The 15,958-nt window shown below is 21.6% G+C and overlaps 4 protein-coding genes across 4 annotated transcripts; all 4 read left to right on the plus strand.

The window, feature by feature from the left end:
- Nucleotides 1-570: 570 nt before the first annotated feature.
- gefO (Ras guanine nucleotide exchange factor) lies at nucleotides 571-3,405 on the plus strand (the record flags this gene model as incomplete). The annotated part of the gene is made up of 1 exon (XM_630677.1): nucleotides 571-3,405. One exon carries the CDS (start codon nucleotides 571-573, stop codon nucleotides 3,403-3,405), a length of 2,835 nt encoding a protein of 944 aa, XP_635769.1.
- A 978-nt stretch (nucleotides 3,406-4,383) lies between these two features.
- sybB (synaptobrevin domain-containing protein) lies at nucleotides 4,384-4,843 on the plus strand (the record flags this gene model as incomplete). Its single annotated transcript, XM_630678.1, has 2 exons — nucleotides 4,384-4,388; nucleotides 4,543-4,843. 2 exons carry the CDS (start codon nucleotides 4,384-4,386, stop codon nucleotides 4,841-4,843), a joined length of 306 nt encoding a protein of 101 aa, XP_635770.1.
- Nucleotides 4,844-7,162: 2,319 nt separating this feature from the next.
- On the plus strand, nucleotides 7,163-9,043 carry ctdspl2 (CTD small phosphatase-like protein 2; the record flags this gene model as incomplete). Its single annotated transcript, XM_630679.1, has 3 exons — nucleotides 7,163-7,207; nucleotides 7,297-8,669; nucleotides 8,758-9,043. The coding sequence occupies 3 exons, from the start codon at nucleotides 7,163-7,165 to the stop codon at nucleotides 9,041-9,043; spliced, it is 1,704 nt and encodes a 567-aa protein (XP_635771.1).
- Nucleotides 9,044-9,406: 363 nt separating this feature from the next.
- DDB_G0290289 (hypothetical protein) lies at nucleotides 9,407-15,423 on the plus strand (the record flags this gene model as incomplete). Its single annotated transcript, XM_630680.1, has 2 exons — nucleotides 9,407-10,175; nucleotides 10,241-15,423. The coding sequence occupies 2 exons, from the start codon at nucleotides 9,407-9,409 to the stop codon at nucleotides 15,421-15,423; spliced, it is 5,952 nt and encodes a 1,983-aa protein (XP_635772.1).
- Nucleotides 15,424-15,958: the final 535 nt, after the last annotated feature.

Below are 15,958 nucleotides of genomic sequence, written 5' to 3' on the forward strand. Positions count from 1 at the left end.
TTTAAATTTAATAAAAAAAAAATTTTTATTGGATAGGGTCCCCCAAACCGGTTTTTTGATATTTAATAGTGTGGAACCCCTCTTGGGCGAGTTATTTTTGGAAAAAAAAAAAAAAAAAAAAATTGATTTTTTTTTTTTTTTTTTTTTTTTTTTGGTTAATTTGTTGAATCAGACTGCCTGTTATCCTCTCTTTTTTTTTTTTTTTTTTTTTTTCCTTTGACCATTTTTTTATATATATTTTTGTGCCTTATTTAAATAGTTGGCTTTATACAGAATTAATTTTTTTAAAAATTTTGATTTTTGATTTTTTTTTTTTTTTTTTTTTTTTTTTTTTTCACGATTATTAAAATTAATTTTCAAATCGTAAATCCGAAATTTTATTTTTTTTTTATTTTTTTTTTTAGTATTATGTATTTATTTTTTTTATTTTTTTTTTTCTTAAAATAAATAATAATAATAATAATAATAATAATAATAATAAATCAAATTATAATTTTTAATAATAAAAATAAATTAAATTAAAATAAAATAAAATAAAATAAAATAAAAATAAAAATAAAATAAAATAAAATGACAACAAATTCAAAATCATTAAATTTATTACAATCATTAACATGTGGAATTTGTCAAAATTTATTTAAAGACCCAAATACATTGATACCCTGTGGTCATGCATTTTGTTTAGATTGTTTAACAACCAATGCATCAATTAAAAATTGTATTCAATGTAAAGTTGAATATACAACCTATATACCAAATCATCCATTAAAACAAATGATTGATTGTTTAGATCAGAGTAGTAATAATAATAATAGTAATAATAATAGTAATGGTGAAAATACAAATAATAATAATAATATAATTAATAATGAAAGAAGTTCATTTAATGGTTCAAATTCAAATTCTATAATTGGATTTATAGAAGGATTAAGTGATAGTACTAGTAATGGTCGTAGATTTAGTCAACAAGATGGATTAAGATACTCAAGTGGTTTATTAGATGGTAGTAATAGTGGTGGTAGTAATAATATTAGATATTGTATGGAACATTATGAACATTATTATGCATTTTGTAATGATTGTCAAGCACCAGTTTGTCCAAGTTGTTTATTGACAACACATAATCGACATGGAATGATACCGTTAACTAAAGATTCAATCGCTACAAAGATGAAAGAATACAGAGACATTGTTCAATCATTCAAAACAAAGATGTCTCAATACAAGGATAACATAACATTATATCAAAAGGAGATTGAACTATTGGATAGTACATTCTTACAATGCAAGCAATCGATTCAATTGATGATATCAAATCTACACAAAGTATTAAAATCACGTGAAACCTATCTATTGAAAGAAATTAGTAGCATTCACTACGCCAGCCACATGGAACTAACCGACCGTTCAAGCACATTAGAGAATGAAATCAGTGAAATGGAGAAACTAATCGGTAATGGTACTGACAAATTTAAAGATGCTACAGAGATATTAAATAATCAAAATTTGAAATTTGAATTTCTTGAACAATTTCATCATAGTCGTACTCAAAGTAAAAAGAACCAAAATCAAGATGGATTGAAACCACTCTTTAAAACCGACCTTTTATTCTACAAAGCAAACAACGAACGTGTAACCGAAATGATTAACGGCACCTTGGGTAACATATCACTATTGACATTCCCATTGGACGATATTGGTGAAGTCAACATTTGGGATGAGCCAAAGGAGAATATTTGCATTGAAAAAGTTAGAACCAACTCCAATGGCATTGAAGAGTTTGAAGTGAAATATGGAAGTTTAAATAAATTGATTGAACGTCTTTGTCTACCCAATTGCTACGATGACAACTATGTTAACATTTTCCTTCTCACTTATCATAGTTTTTGTTCCTCTAAAAAACTTTTGAAAAAGTTAATTGAACGTTTTACAATTCCAGAGGATTTAGAAGCTCATGGTCTAACTCTAGCAAGTATTCATGAAATTCATATGAAAATTAGAAGCGTCCTTGTCAAATGGATTAATGAATATTCACCAAAATTCGATCAAGATACAATTCATTTATTCCAAAATTTCAATTGTAGAATGCAATCTGAATATACAAGTATTCAAGAAATTGAAAATTTATTATTAAATTCAAATGAAAATTCACCTTCAATAACTTCTTCACAATCTTTATCATCACAATCATTATATTCACAAACTAATAATAATAATAATAATAATAATAATAACTCTAATAATCTACAACCAACAATTCAAACTAATCAAACACTATCATCAAATATAAATAATATAACAATTTCAAATTTAAATAATAGTAATTTAACCAATAATGGTACATGTAAAATACAAAATTCACCACCAAAAAATTATCAACAATCAAATTATTCATCAATATTTAATGGTCCATCATCATCATCCTCTTCTTCACCATCTTCACCAATTTTAAGTTTAAATTCATTAGCATTAATTAATGGTAATGATAATTTAGTTTTTGAATCACCATTAAATTCACCACGTAATAATAATAATAATAATAATAATAATTCACCAAGATCATCATCATTTGGTGCTTCATCAGCTTTAAAATTTAATAGTAATAATAATAGTTTAAATATAAATAGTAATATGGGTGGTCCATATTTTCCATCACCAAGTTCACCAACCACCAATAATATACCAAATATTAATCATTTTTCAAGTAGGATTTTATCATCATCAAAGAATCTGGAATTTAATGATATTGATGAATTTGAAATTGCCAAACAATTGACTTTAATAGAATTTGAAAACTTTGGACGTATAAAACCAATCGATCTATTGACATGTGTAGATTTAAAACATAAAACACCTCATATCACAAACATTATGGAAAGATTCCATAATATCTCCACTTGGGTTAGTACTACCATTGTTAGAGGTGAAAATTTGAAAAACAGAGTTAAAATCGTGAATAAATTCATAAAGATAGCAGAACATTTGAAAAATTTAAATAATTTCAACTCACTAACTGCTATATTAGTGGCAATTCAAAGATCAACAGTAACTAAAAAAGATTTGGTTAAACAATCTGTAAAGATTATCACTGATCTCGAGAAATTAATGTCCTCTGATGACTCTTATTCTACCTATAGAACTCGTTTAGCTCAATGTTCACCACCTTGTGTTCCATACATTAGTATCTATCTTCAAGATATTATGGATTTAGAGAAAAAGAATCCTTCAAATATCATTGTTCAAACCTCTTCAAATAAAACTCAAGAATTTATTAATTTCACTCGTCGTTCTTTAATTAGTAAAGTAATCTTAGATTTAGCAAGTTATCAACGTTTTGGTTATTCAACAATTTTACCAATTTCAAATATTCAAGAATATTTAAATGTACATATAGATGAATTATAAAAAAAAAAAAAAAAAATAAACTAAAAATAAATAAACTAAAAATAAATAAAAATATAAACTTAAAGATATTTAAAAAAAAAAAAACTATGTTGCATAGAAAATAAAAAAATAAAAGTAAAAAAAAAAAAAGAGTCGACAAACCCCACCAACCTATTCCTTAAAATAAATAAAAAAAAAAAATAATTCTGTCTTTTATATATTTTCTTTTTTTTTTTTTTTTTTTTTTTATTATTTTTTTTTTTTTTTTTTTTAATTTGTTTTATTTTATTTTTAGATATTTTTAAAATATATAATATTTATAAAAACTATTTTAATCCCACCAGTGAGATTTAATGCCTGGCGCCCACGTCGATTTCTTTTTTTTTTTTTTGAAATTTTTTTTTTGAAATTATTTTTTTTTTTTTTTTTATAATTTATTTTGAATTTTTCAATATTTTATATATTTTAGTCATATATATATAAAAACCAAATTGTATGATTTTTTAATTAATTAATTTATTTTATTTTTATTTTTATAATATTTTAATTTATTTGTTTTATGTAAATTATTTTGTCTTTTTTTTTTATACACCAACAAAACACCCCACATCGACCAACGATTTTTTTTTTTTTTTTTTTTTAAAAAATTTTATTTTATTTTTTTTTTAATTTTTTTTTTTTATTTTTTTATTTTTTGAATTTTTTCAATAACTTTTTTGTATCATAATTTGCACACATTGTTTTTTTTATCATTATTTATTTTATTTATACACATTGTTTTTTTACACACACTAAAATTTAATATATTATATTAACCATTCATCTAATTCACACCACTCAAAGGTACATTAATTAAAAATCAAAAAAAAAAAAAAAATTTCAAAGAAAAAAAAAAAAAAAAACAAATCAATCATCAAGTCTTCAACTTTCTATATACACAAACAACTCTTAAAAACTCAAACATACAAATATTATAAACTAAATATATATATACATAAAATGTCGTAAGTATTGTTTATTAATATATTAGTTTATTTACTTATTTATTTAAATACAATTATAAATATTAATATTAATATTTATAAATAATAAAAATAAAATTAAAAATAAAAATAAAAATAAAAATAAAAATAAAAATAAAAATAAAAATAATTCTAGAAATAATCCAAATAATTCAGGTCAACCAAATAAAACACAATCAATTCTACAAGAAGTTGATAAAGTTAAAGATGTTATGCATAATAATATTGGATTAATGTTAAATAATCATGATAAAGCTTCAAATTTACAAGATAAAACAGCATCAATGAGTAACAATGCTCGTCTTTTCAAAAAACAAACTGTTACAATCAGAAGACAAATGTGGTGTAGAAATATGAAATTACAACTTATTATTATTGCTGTAGTCATTTTAGTATTGGCTGTAATTTTAATTCCAATTATTATGAAATTCGTATAATAAGAAAAAAATAAAAGAATTTAAAATAAAAATAAAAAAATAATAAAAATAAAATAAAATAAAAAATTTTTAAAAAAAAAATAAAAAAAAAAAAAAAACAAATTAAGCTATTATTTATTATTGATTTATTCAGATAATATAAATTTTATTTCAATTTAATTTCAACTGAAAAAATAAAAAATAAAAAATAAAAAATGAAAAAGATATTAAAAATAGATCAAAAAAAAAAAAAAAAAAAGTTATTATTAGTTGTGTATATGTGTGTTATAAAATTTTCATCCAATTTATTTTCATATCAAAACAGTTCATACAAATATCTTTTTTTTTTTTTTTTTTTTAATGCCATCAAAAAATATCTTGGAAAAAAAAAAAAAAAATTTTTAATTAAAATAAAATTTTATTTGTGTGTTTATGTATAAAAAAAAAAAAACATTTTATTTTAAATTTTAAATTTTTTATTTATTTTTAGAATTTTATCTATTTTTAATTTAAGGATTTAAAAAAAAAAAAAAAAAAATAAGTCTGTATTTCATTTCCAATTGCAGGAATTTAAAAATTACAATAATTATTAATATTAAATTTAATTAAATTAATTTATAAATAATATCATCGAAAAAGTTAAAAAAAAAGGCAAAAGACTTTCATTTATTTATATTTTGACACATAGGCATGATTACTATTTTTATTATGTGTTACTAATACTATCATTTACACACACACACATACACAAAACTTTTACCGTTTTTTAACCATCTGTGGTGTATACAACCACTTTATTTTTTATTTTTTTATTTTTTTTAATTATTTATTTAATTATTTTTATATTTTTATTTTATTTTAAATATATTTATTTTTATTTTATTTTATTTTATTTTTAATTTTCTTTTTTTTTTTTTTTCTTTTAGTTGTTTTTTTTATATCAATAATTATAAATTGTACGATATTATTTGTTTAGTTATTTTTGGTTTTTTTTTTATTAAAAAAAATAATAATAATAAAAATAATAAAGTTTATTTATTTAGTACTGTTTTATATGTATATATTTATATAAAAAATAGAGTTATTGTTCAAACTTTTTTTTCCTAATTTTGTTAAAAAAAAAAAAAAAAAAAAAAAAAAAAAAAAAAAAAAAAAAAAAAAAAAAAATATATATTATTGTTTTTTCCAAATATATACATATTAATTGTTTTGAAGGTAAGATTATATTATTTTTTTATTTTTTATTTTTTTATTTTTTTATTTTTTTATTTAATTTCCTTTTTTTTTTTTTTTTTTTTTTATTTTTTTTTTTTTTACCCTTTATTTATAAATCTAACTTTTCAATTAAATGTGCAAAGTGTAAATCAAAATTTTTTTTTTTTTTTTTTTTTTTCCTTTTTTTTTTTTTTTTTTTTTTTTCCAAAAAACAACAAATTTCAATTAAATCCCTGGCAAACACAATCACATATGGTTACAAACCCTACAAAAAAAATTTTGGGTTTTAAAAAAAAAACTACAAACCAACATCCAATCGTTTTGGAAAATTAAAAAAAAACTTTTGGGGATGGCCATTGGGTTCGAAGGGGCAAAGAATTTCCAAATTTTTGTTTTTTTTTATTTTTTTTTTATTTTTATAAAAAAAAAAATTATTTAAATAAAAAAAAAAAAAAATTTATTTTTTTTTTATTTTTATTTTTTTTTTTATTTTTATTTTTTAAAATAACAAAGCCCCCAATTTTAATTTTTTTTTTTTTTTTTTTTATAAAATGATTGGTTTTTTTTTTCTTTCTTTTTTTAATTTATTTGTTTTTATTAATGTTTTAATAATAGTTGTTTTTTTTGTTTTTTTGTTTTTTTTTTTTTTTTGTTTTGTTTATTTTAAAAACATTATATTTATAAATAAAAATTTGTTGGTAGTTGTTGTTTTGTCTATTTTTTTTTTTTCCCGTTGGCAGATTCAAATATTAATATTAATAAATTCACACTTTTTTTTTTTTAATTTTATTTTTTTTTATTTTTATTTTTTTTTTTAAAATTAAAGTTTTTTTTTCTTTGATTTTGTTACCACTTTTTTTTTTTTTTTTTTTTTCTCACCCATTATTTAAAATTTTATTTTTATTTTATTCATTATTATTTTTTTATTTTTTTTTTCACCCATTATCCTTCACAAATAATTTATTTATTAATATATAATTTAGTTTATTATTATATTAATATATCTTATTTATTATTTTATTTTATTTGTACACACTCACAATAAATCACATATATAAAAATAAAATTAGTTTTGTTTTTCTCAATATCTAATATTATTTTAAAAAATAAAAGGTGCACTTAATAATGTCTTCAGGTTTAAAAACTCAAACAACTATTGACATCTTACACGTAAGTAAAAACCTTTTTTTTTTTTTTTTTTTTTTTTTTTGAAATCTCGATTTCGGATTGTAATATGACGAAATTTTTTAAAAATATAGGATCATTCAGTGGAATCATCATCAGATCATCTTTATATTTTAAAACAACAACAACAACATCAACATGAAGATACAGACTCCCCAAAGAAAAAGAAATTAAGACACCAATGTGAAGAGACATCACAATATATAGTACCATCATTAAATGATGAAGTAGATGACCTTGGCCATCACCACCTCCACCATCATCATGTAAATAATATTAATAACTCATTACTAAAACAAGGTCTTTCAGCATTATCTTCATTATCAGCATCATCAACATCATCAATTTCACCATCCTCATCACAGTCTTCATCACCATTAAAACAATCAGAACGTTCTATTGCTACAAGCATTGACAGTATGAATGACAGTACTAGTAGCAGCAGCAGTAGCAACAATAATAATAATTTTTCATCAGTTCCATCACATAATATTTATACACCATCTTGTCTTTTATCAAATCTCAATAATGACACTGATTCTATTATTCCAAATATGAATGGTAGTACTGATGGTGATGGTGGTGATATTAGAAGAGAAAAAGTTGATGAAAATGATGAGGAAGTATTATGTAATGATAACCATCTCTCAAAAGATAATGAACAAGAGGATAATATGGTCTCATTCTTAAATGAATCAAATGAAGAAGTAATTCAAACAAATAACAACAACAATAATGATAATAATAATAGTAGTAATATATGTATAAATAATTTTTGTAATATTAATAATAACCAACAGCAACAACAACAACAACAACAACAACAACAAAATAATGTTAACTCTTCTATCATTTTAGAAGATTCAAATAAAGAAAACAAAACCGAAAGCAATAATAGTAATAGTAATAGTAATAGTAGTCCATCATTTTTCCATAATCTTCAACAACATCCAACATCAGCAGCAACAACAACAACAACCACAACCACCACTATAACTACTACTTCAGCAACAACATCAATAATTATTAAAGAAGATAATAGTGATGATGAAATAGATGATGAATGTGATGATGAAAGTGAAGAAGAGGAAGAGGATGAAGAAGAATTTAATCCATTTTTATTTATAAAACAATTAGCAAATGCAACCACTATGCCACCACCAGTTGCATTACCACCCAAGGAGCATTCTTCACCAAAGATTTCATTGGTGTTGGATTTAGATGAAACTCTAGTTCATTGTAGTACAGAACCATTGGAACAACCACATCTTACTTTCCCTGTTTTCTTTAATAATACAGAATATCAAGTATTTGCTAAAAAGAGACCTTTCTTTGAAGAATTCCTTCACAAAGTTTCAGATATCTTTGAAGTAATTATATTCACTGCTTCTCAAGAGGTTTATGCTAATAAATTATTAAATATGATTGATCCAAATAATAAGATAAAGTAAGTCTTTTTTTTTTATTTTTTTTTTTATTTTGGATAAACCAAATTTAAATTTATTTATTAATTAATTAATTTTTTTTTTTTTAAGGTATAGATTATATCGTGATTCATGTGTTTATGTTGATGGAAATTATTTAAAAGATCTTTCAGTTTTAGGTAGAGATTTAAAACAAGTAGTAATTATTGATAATTCACCACAATCATTTGGATTTCAAGTTGATAATGGCATTCCAATTGAATCTTGGTTCGAGGATGAAAATGACAAAGAATTACTTCAATTGGTGCCATTTTTAGAGTCATTAACAAATGTTGAAGATGTTAGACCCCATATTAGAGATAAATTTAAACTTTATCAATTAATTTCACAAGCTTAAAAAAAAAAAAAAAAAAAAAAAAAAAAAAAAAAAAAAAAAAAAATTTATAAAGGATTAAAAAAAAAAAAAAAAAGGAAAGGAAAAAGAAAAAGAAAAAAATAAAAGAAGGTTTTTTTTTTATTTTATTTTGTGATAATAATAATGGTTGGATAAAAAAAAAAAAAAAAAAAAAAAAAAAAAAACTTTTTTGAACACAATACCGAATTTGTAGGTTTTTATTTTCAAAACCCATCAACCGACCTCGAAAAAAAGATATTTTTTTATTTTTTTTTTTTTGGATCCTTTATAAATTTTTTTATTTTTTTTTTTTTTTATTTTTTTATTTTTTTATTTTTTTTTTATTTTTTTTCGGTGTTAACGAAAATGATATCCAAATGGTCACTCTTAAAAGTAATATTAGTTTTATTATTTTTAAGGGTTGAAATATCATTAGTTTCATCACTTGAAAATTCTATATCAAGTTCATCAGCACCACCACCACCTTCACGGTTTATAGATGATAATATATATGTAAAGAATTGGGGATTTGAATTTGGAGATTATGAATGGGCGGGTGACACCGATTCCGTAATTGAATATGATGGAGTTGGTTCATATCATTTATTAGGTTTGGCTAAATTTGGTTTTAATATTGACGGAGAACAATTTATAGAACAATTTGTATTTATTCCAAAAATAAATAATACTGAACAATTAAAATTTCAATTTAGTATATTATTTCCAAGAATTAATTCATCATCTTCATCAACATCAGAATCATCATCATCATCATCATCATCATCATCATCATCATCATCATCATCATCATCATCATCATCATCATCATCATCATCATCATCATCATCATCAAATTTATCAATAGAATCAATTCAATTTATTATTCAATTAGATAATATTACATTATTTAAATATAATTCAGAGAATGATTTAATTTTTACAAATACAATAGATTATTATCAAACTATTTCAATGGATTTGGATAATGAATTATTTGGAGATTCAAACTATCACCTTTTAAAAATAACTTCAAATAAAATGAAATCATTAAATGAAAATGGAAATGAAAATGAAAATCCATTATCAATTTCAATTGATAATATTTTAATTTATAAATTACCAATTCAAACTATAAGTAGGTATTTTAATTAATTGATTTAATATTATTTTTTCAAATTATTAATTTATTATTATTTTTAGGTTCAGATTTATATGTATCAATAAATGGTAATGATGAAATTGGTAATGGTACAATTCAATCACCATTTAGAACTATTCAAAAAGCTATTGATTCAATGAATAATACAGATCCAAATCAAGATTATACTATTTATATAATTGGTACAACTTATGAATTTCAACAAGGTGAAACGGTTTTTAATAGAGGAAAAAGAATTAATTTAAAAAGTTTTCAAAGTAATGATTATTATTATTATGATGATGATAATGATGATGGTAATGTTTTAATTGAAATTTCAGAAGATTATTTTGGATTACTTTTTGTATCAACTTCAGTTATATATCAATTGAATTCTAGTATTACAGTGATAAATGAAACTAATATTCAATGGATAGTTAATGATTATCAACAATTGTTTAATCAAGCATTATTATTTAATTTTCAAAGTATTGAGTTTTCAATTTATAATTTAACATTTAAAGATTTAAATAATGATAATCAACAAATAAATGAAACATTTTCAGCATGTCAATATTCAAATTTGGCAATATACGGATTAACATTTTCAAATGTACTAAATCCACCATTTCATGGATTTTTCATTGGAAATAGAGGTTCGACAATGTCACTTTACGATTTTTATTTAGAATACTTTGGTCAATTTGGTATTAATAATTTCATTTCAATGTTTTATAATAATTTTAAAATTGAAACTGCTGAATTTTTTTGTTTTCAAGCAATGTTTATATTCCAAGAATCAAATGTAACAATTAATAATATATATGTTAATGGGTTTTGTCCATTCATAGTGGATTTAGGTGATAATCAACAATTTTCAATTGAAAATTCAGTATTTACAAATATAACATTAGATGATAATTATTTAATAGCGATTTCAGCACCTCAACTATTGTTAGGAGGAGGAGGAGTAGATTCAGCGATACAGTCAATGGTTAACCCTTCAACAGTAATAAGTTTAAAAAATTTAAAAATTTTTGATTGTCAAATGTTAAGGTTTCTATTATCAGATATTCTTGGATTTTTAGAAATTGATGGACTTCAAATGGATGGTATTTTTAGTTTAACTGAATTATTTCGAATTTCAAATCCATTTCAAATGAAAAATTCAAATGTTGGTGGAATATATCTACCAAGGCAATCACTATCACCATTCAATATACCAATTGCAAAATTTTATTTTTTAGAAGGTACTTTTGAAAATGTTATATTTAGTGAAATTAGTTCAAATATTATTAAATCATTTTTATATTTTGATAGTTGTATAATAGAATTTTATAATTGTTCATTTTTAGACTCTGATGATGTATCATTCGTTAGTTCAACACAATCAGAGATTGTATTTGATACATTCGTTTTCTCTGGTCTTCAAAATGGTATTGTCTTCTATGAAGGGAATGGAACGAAATTGTTTTTAAATAATATTACTATGAAGAATAGTCAAATTGGGTTAGCATCGGATAGTTCATATGATATAGTTTTAAATAATTCAAAAATAATTAACAATGCAGCTTTAAACATGCAAAAGTATTCAATACCAATGTTCACATGTTTAAATGAAATTGTCATTGAAAATACATTATTTTACAATAATGAAGCTTTTACATTAATTTCAACATTAAATAATAATTTAACATTGGTGAATAATAAATTCCATTCAAATGTGTATGGTCCGTTAATTGTTGCAAGTCAAGGTGTATTCTATGCAGATCAATTAGAGATTGTTGGTAGTTATTCAGCAAATACTTACTCAAGTGCATCAATCTATTTATATACAATGACTTCAATTAGTTTTATAAATTCAAATTTCATTGGTGTATCTTGTCCATTGAGTATAACATTTTCAGTGGATACCTATTTTGATAATTTAAATTTTATAAATTCAACAGGTGATACAATTGTAATTAATTTATTTTATGTTTTGGGTACTTGGAGTAACTCATTTATTGAATCACTTTCAACTTCATTATTAGCACCATCTTTTAATTATCAATATTCTGGAATTGAATTCTCAAACGTTTCATTCTCTTCAATATCTTCATCAAATTATCCATTTGGTATATACACTGGCTCAATGGTTGGTTTTTATTATTGTAATTTTTCACAATCAATGAGTGTGGTCAGTGGTGGTATGTTAATGTACCAAATGAGTGATGTTTTATTTCAAAATTGTAATTTCAATTCTAATTCATTAAAAGATGCGATTTTAGTATCACAATTTTCAAATATACAAATGAATGATTGTAATTTCATTGATAATAATGCTATGCTGACATCAACAGTTTCAGCACTTGAAAGTAATTTAACATTTACCAATACATTATTCTTTGAAAATACTTTATCAATAACAATTAATATTACAAATTCAAATGTTAATTTTAATAATTGTACATTCCTAGACAACAATTCCCCAAGTTCAATTATATTATCCAATAGTTCAAGTATTACATTTAATTCATCGAAAATGAGGAATAGCAATTCAAAGAGTTATTCAACATTTTCTTTAATTCAAGATACTGAAAGTAATTTAATATTTCAAAATTCAACATTCTCATCTTTATTATTATTTAATACACCGATTTTCTTTTTAAATGGAACTAGAATGTCAAGTTTTAATTCAACATTTTCAAATACCACAAATTTGAATGGTTGCGGTGGTGTTTTCTTTTTTTATAGATGTGATATACTTTTAATTTCAAATGAATTTCAATTTAATAATGCTCATTTAGGTGGTGCAATTTATTCAATTTATTCAAAACTTGAAATTTTATATTCAACATTTTCAAATTTACTTTCAACTAGTGGTTCTGCAATATTTAATTATAAATCAAATGTTACATTATCTGAAACTATTTTTAAAGAAAATCAAGCAAAACGAGGACCTTATACAGATATTCAAGATACAAGTTCAATATTTTTTAGTGGTGGTTCAATTTTCATTTCAAAGGATTACTTTAATACAAATAATATTAATGATGGTGATGGTGATGGTGATGGTGGTGATGGTGATGATAATGATTTTATTTTACCAATTTATGAAAAGAGGTATCTTTATTCTAGATTTAATATTGAATATTGTCAATTCATTTCAAATAGTGCAATTAAAAATGGTGGTGCAATTTTTAATAATGATCAATATTCAAATATTAATATTACAATCTCACAATTTTATTATAATCAAGCATATTTATCAGGTGGTGGTGCTATTTATCCATTATACCCAATTACAGAGAATATGGTTTATTTTTATGGTGATATAGCACCATATGGTAATTATATTGCTTCCAATATCTCAAGATTAAATATATCATTAGCTCCAAATAATTTTGGTATTCAAGCTTCAACTCCATTTTTAATTTACATTAGTGCTATTGATATTTTTGGAAATACAATTTATAGTGAAAATCCATTAATTTATTATATTTCATTAGAGATAAATGTATATAATGGTAGTGGTAGTGGTGGTTATTTAATGAATACAACTTTAGTGTCAAATGCATATACAGGTTATATTAATAGTTTTGAAATTGAAAATAGTAAGAGTCTTAATGTTGGTTCTATTTTCTCATTCAAGGCTTCACTTACATCAGATCAACAATTAAAAAAAGTCATAACTACAACAATATGGAATTCAACGATTGTAGGTTGCCATCAAGATCAGTATGTCGATAGTAATGGTATTTGTCAAATTTGTCCACCAGGTACGTCAGGTTATAATAGTATAGATTGCTTCACATGTGCAGATCAATTATATTGCCCAGGTGGTGACGTAGTTGAATGGGTTACTGGATATTGGTTTGATAATAGTACAACAATTGATATAGGCCCACCAATAATTTATTCATGTGATCCAACATTATGTATAGACTATACGTGTAGAGAAAATCATCAAGGTATTCTTTGTGGTCAATGTTTACCTGGCCATTCTAAAGTTATGAACTACTGTGTACTATGTTTTGATGCCCTTACTTTTTTTAACCCATTCATTGTATTCTTTTTTACAGTGTTTGTATTAATGGTTACAATATTATTACTATTTTATGATATGCCAAATAGATCAATACTTTATTCAACATTTACAAATATTCAATTCATTAGTATGTTGGCACAGAAATCTTCAAATTATACATTCTTTCAAATTTTTAATTTCCGTATTGATTACATTTCTAATTTTTGTGCATCAAATAATTTAAATTTCCTTGAAAAATCTTTTATTGGTTATGGTTCGATGTTTTTTATATTATTAGTTTCAAATATTTTAAAATCAACCAATTTCAAATTTATTCAAAAAATAAAAAGTAAAATAAATTCAACCACTACCACCACCACCACCACCACCACCACAACCACAACTATAACGCCAATCAAATTAAAACCAACATTTTTAAATAATTTCATTTCATCATCAATTCTATTCTTTATACCGAGTTGTTTATTTGCAATTCAAACATTAAATTGTGTATTTATAAATGGTATCTATTATTTATACTATGATACAGAGATAACTTGTTTTGATAGTTTTGAACATACAATTGGAATGGTTATTTCTTGTTTGGTACTCGCATATTATTTAATTGTAATCATTTATTATTTAATAATATTAATTAAAAATAATGGTTTTATTTGGATATTTCAATTAATTTTACAAAGAGTATTTAAACTTCGTAATATTAATAATTATAGTAATAATAGTATAAATCAATCAGATTTTGCTCAATTAAATTATCGTGGTTTAAATTCAAAAACAACAAAAACAACAAATAATGTAAAATTTAAAAAATTAAAAAAATCAAAAAAAGAAACAAAATTAAAAATAATTTATTTTTCACATTTTATCAAAAGATATCAATTCTTTCAAGAATTACAAATAATTTTAAACTTTTTATTTGTGGCATCCTCAACATTTTTAATTCAAAGTTCTTCAAAATCAGAGTTAATTATTTTATCATTTTTAAGTATTTTCTTTTATATTCAAGTTTTATTACAACCTTTTAAAAACAAAGAAAGAAATTCTATTGAAATTTTGTTTAGTTTTATTTTATTATTTGCATCTTTAGTTAATAACTCTAGATTTTTTAGTACATTTCATATTGGTTATACATTATTAGCTTTGTCAGGCTTAGTTTTACTTTTAACAATTTTTTACCATTTTAAAAAATTAAAATTAAAAAAAATAAATAAATAATAAAATATATTATAATTTTTTTTTTTTTTATTTATTTAATTTATAATTTATTAATTTAGTATAGTTAATTATAATTTATAATTTATAATAATATATTTATTTTATATTCACTACTTATTAATAATTAATTAATTATTATTATTTAAATATGTTTTATATCAATTATTTATTATAATTTTTATAATATGATTATAAAATAAAATAATTAATGATAAAAAAAAAAAAAAATAAAAAAAAAAAAAAAAACCAATCATAAGTCTAAAAATATAAAATTAAAAAAAATTTATTTATATTTTTTTAAAAAAAAAATAATTAAATTATATATTTAAAAAAAAAAAAAGGTAGATTAATAATTTTTATTTGTTTTTTATTTTTTTATTTTTTTTTTTTTTGGACAGTAATCGAGTTCTCCAAATTGAAAAAAAAAAAAAAAAATCATTTTAAAAAAAAAAAAATCTCAAAAAAAAAAAATGAAGAATTACAAAAATAAAAAAAGATAAAAAAAGATAAATAAATTAATAAATAAATAAATAAT

Source organism: Dictyostelium discoideum (genome assembly GCF_000004695.1).
Source record: "Dictyostelium discoideum AX4 chromosome 5 chromosome, whole genome shotgun sequence".
Taxonomy (NCBI): domain Eukaryota; phylum Evosea; class Eumycetozoa; order Dictyosteliales; family Dictyosteliaceae; genus Dictyostelium; species Dictyostelium discoideum.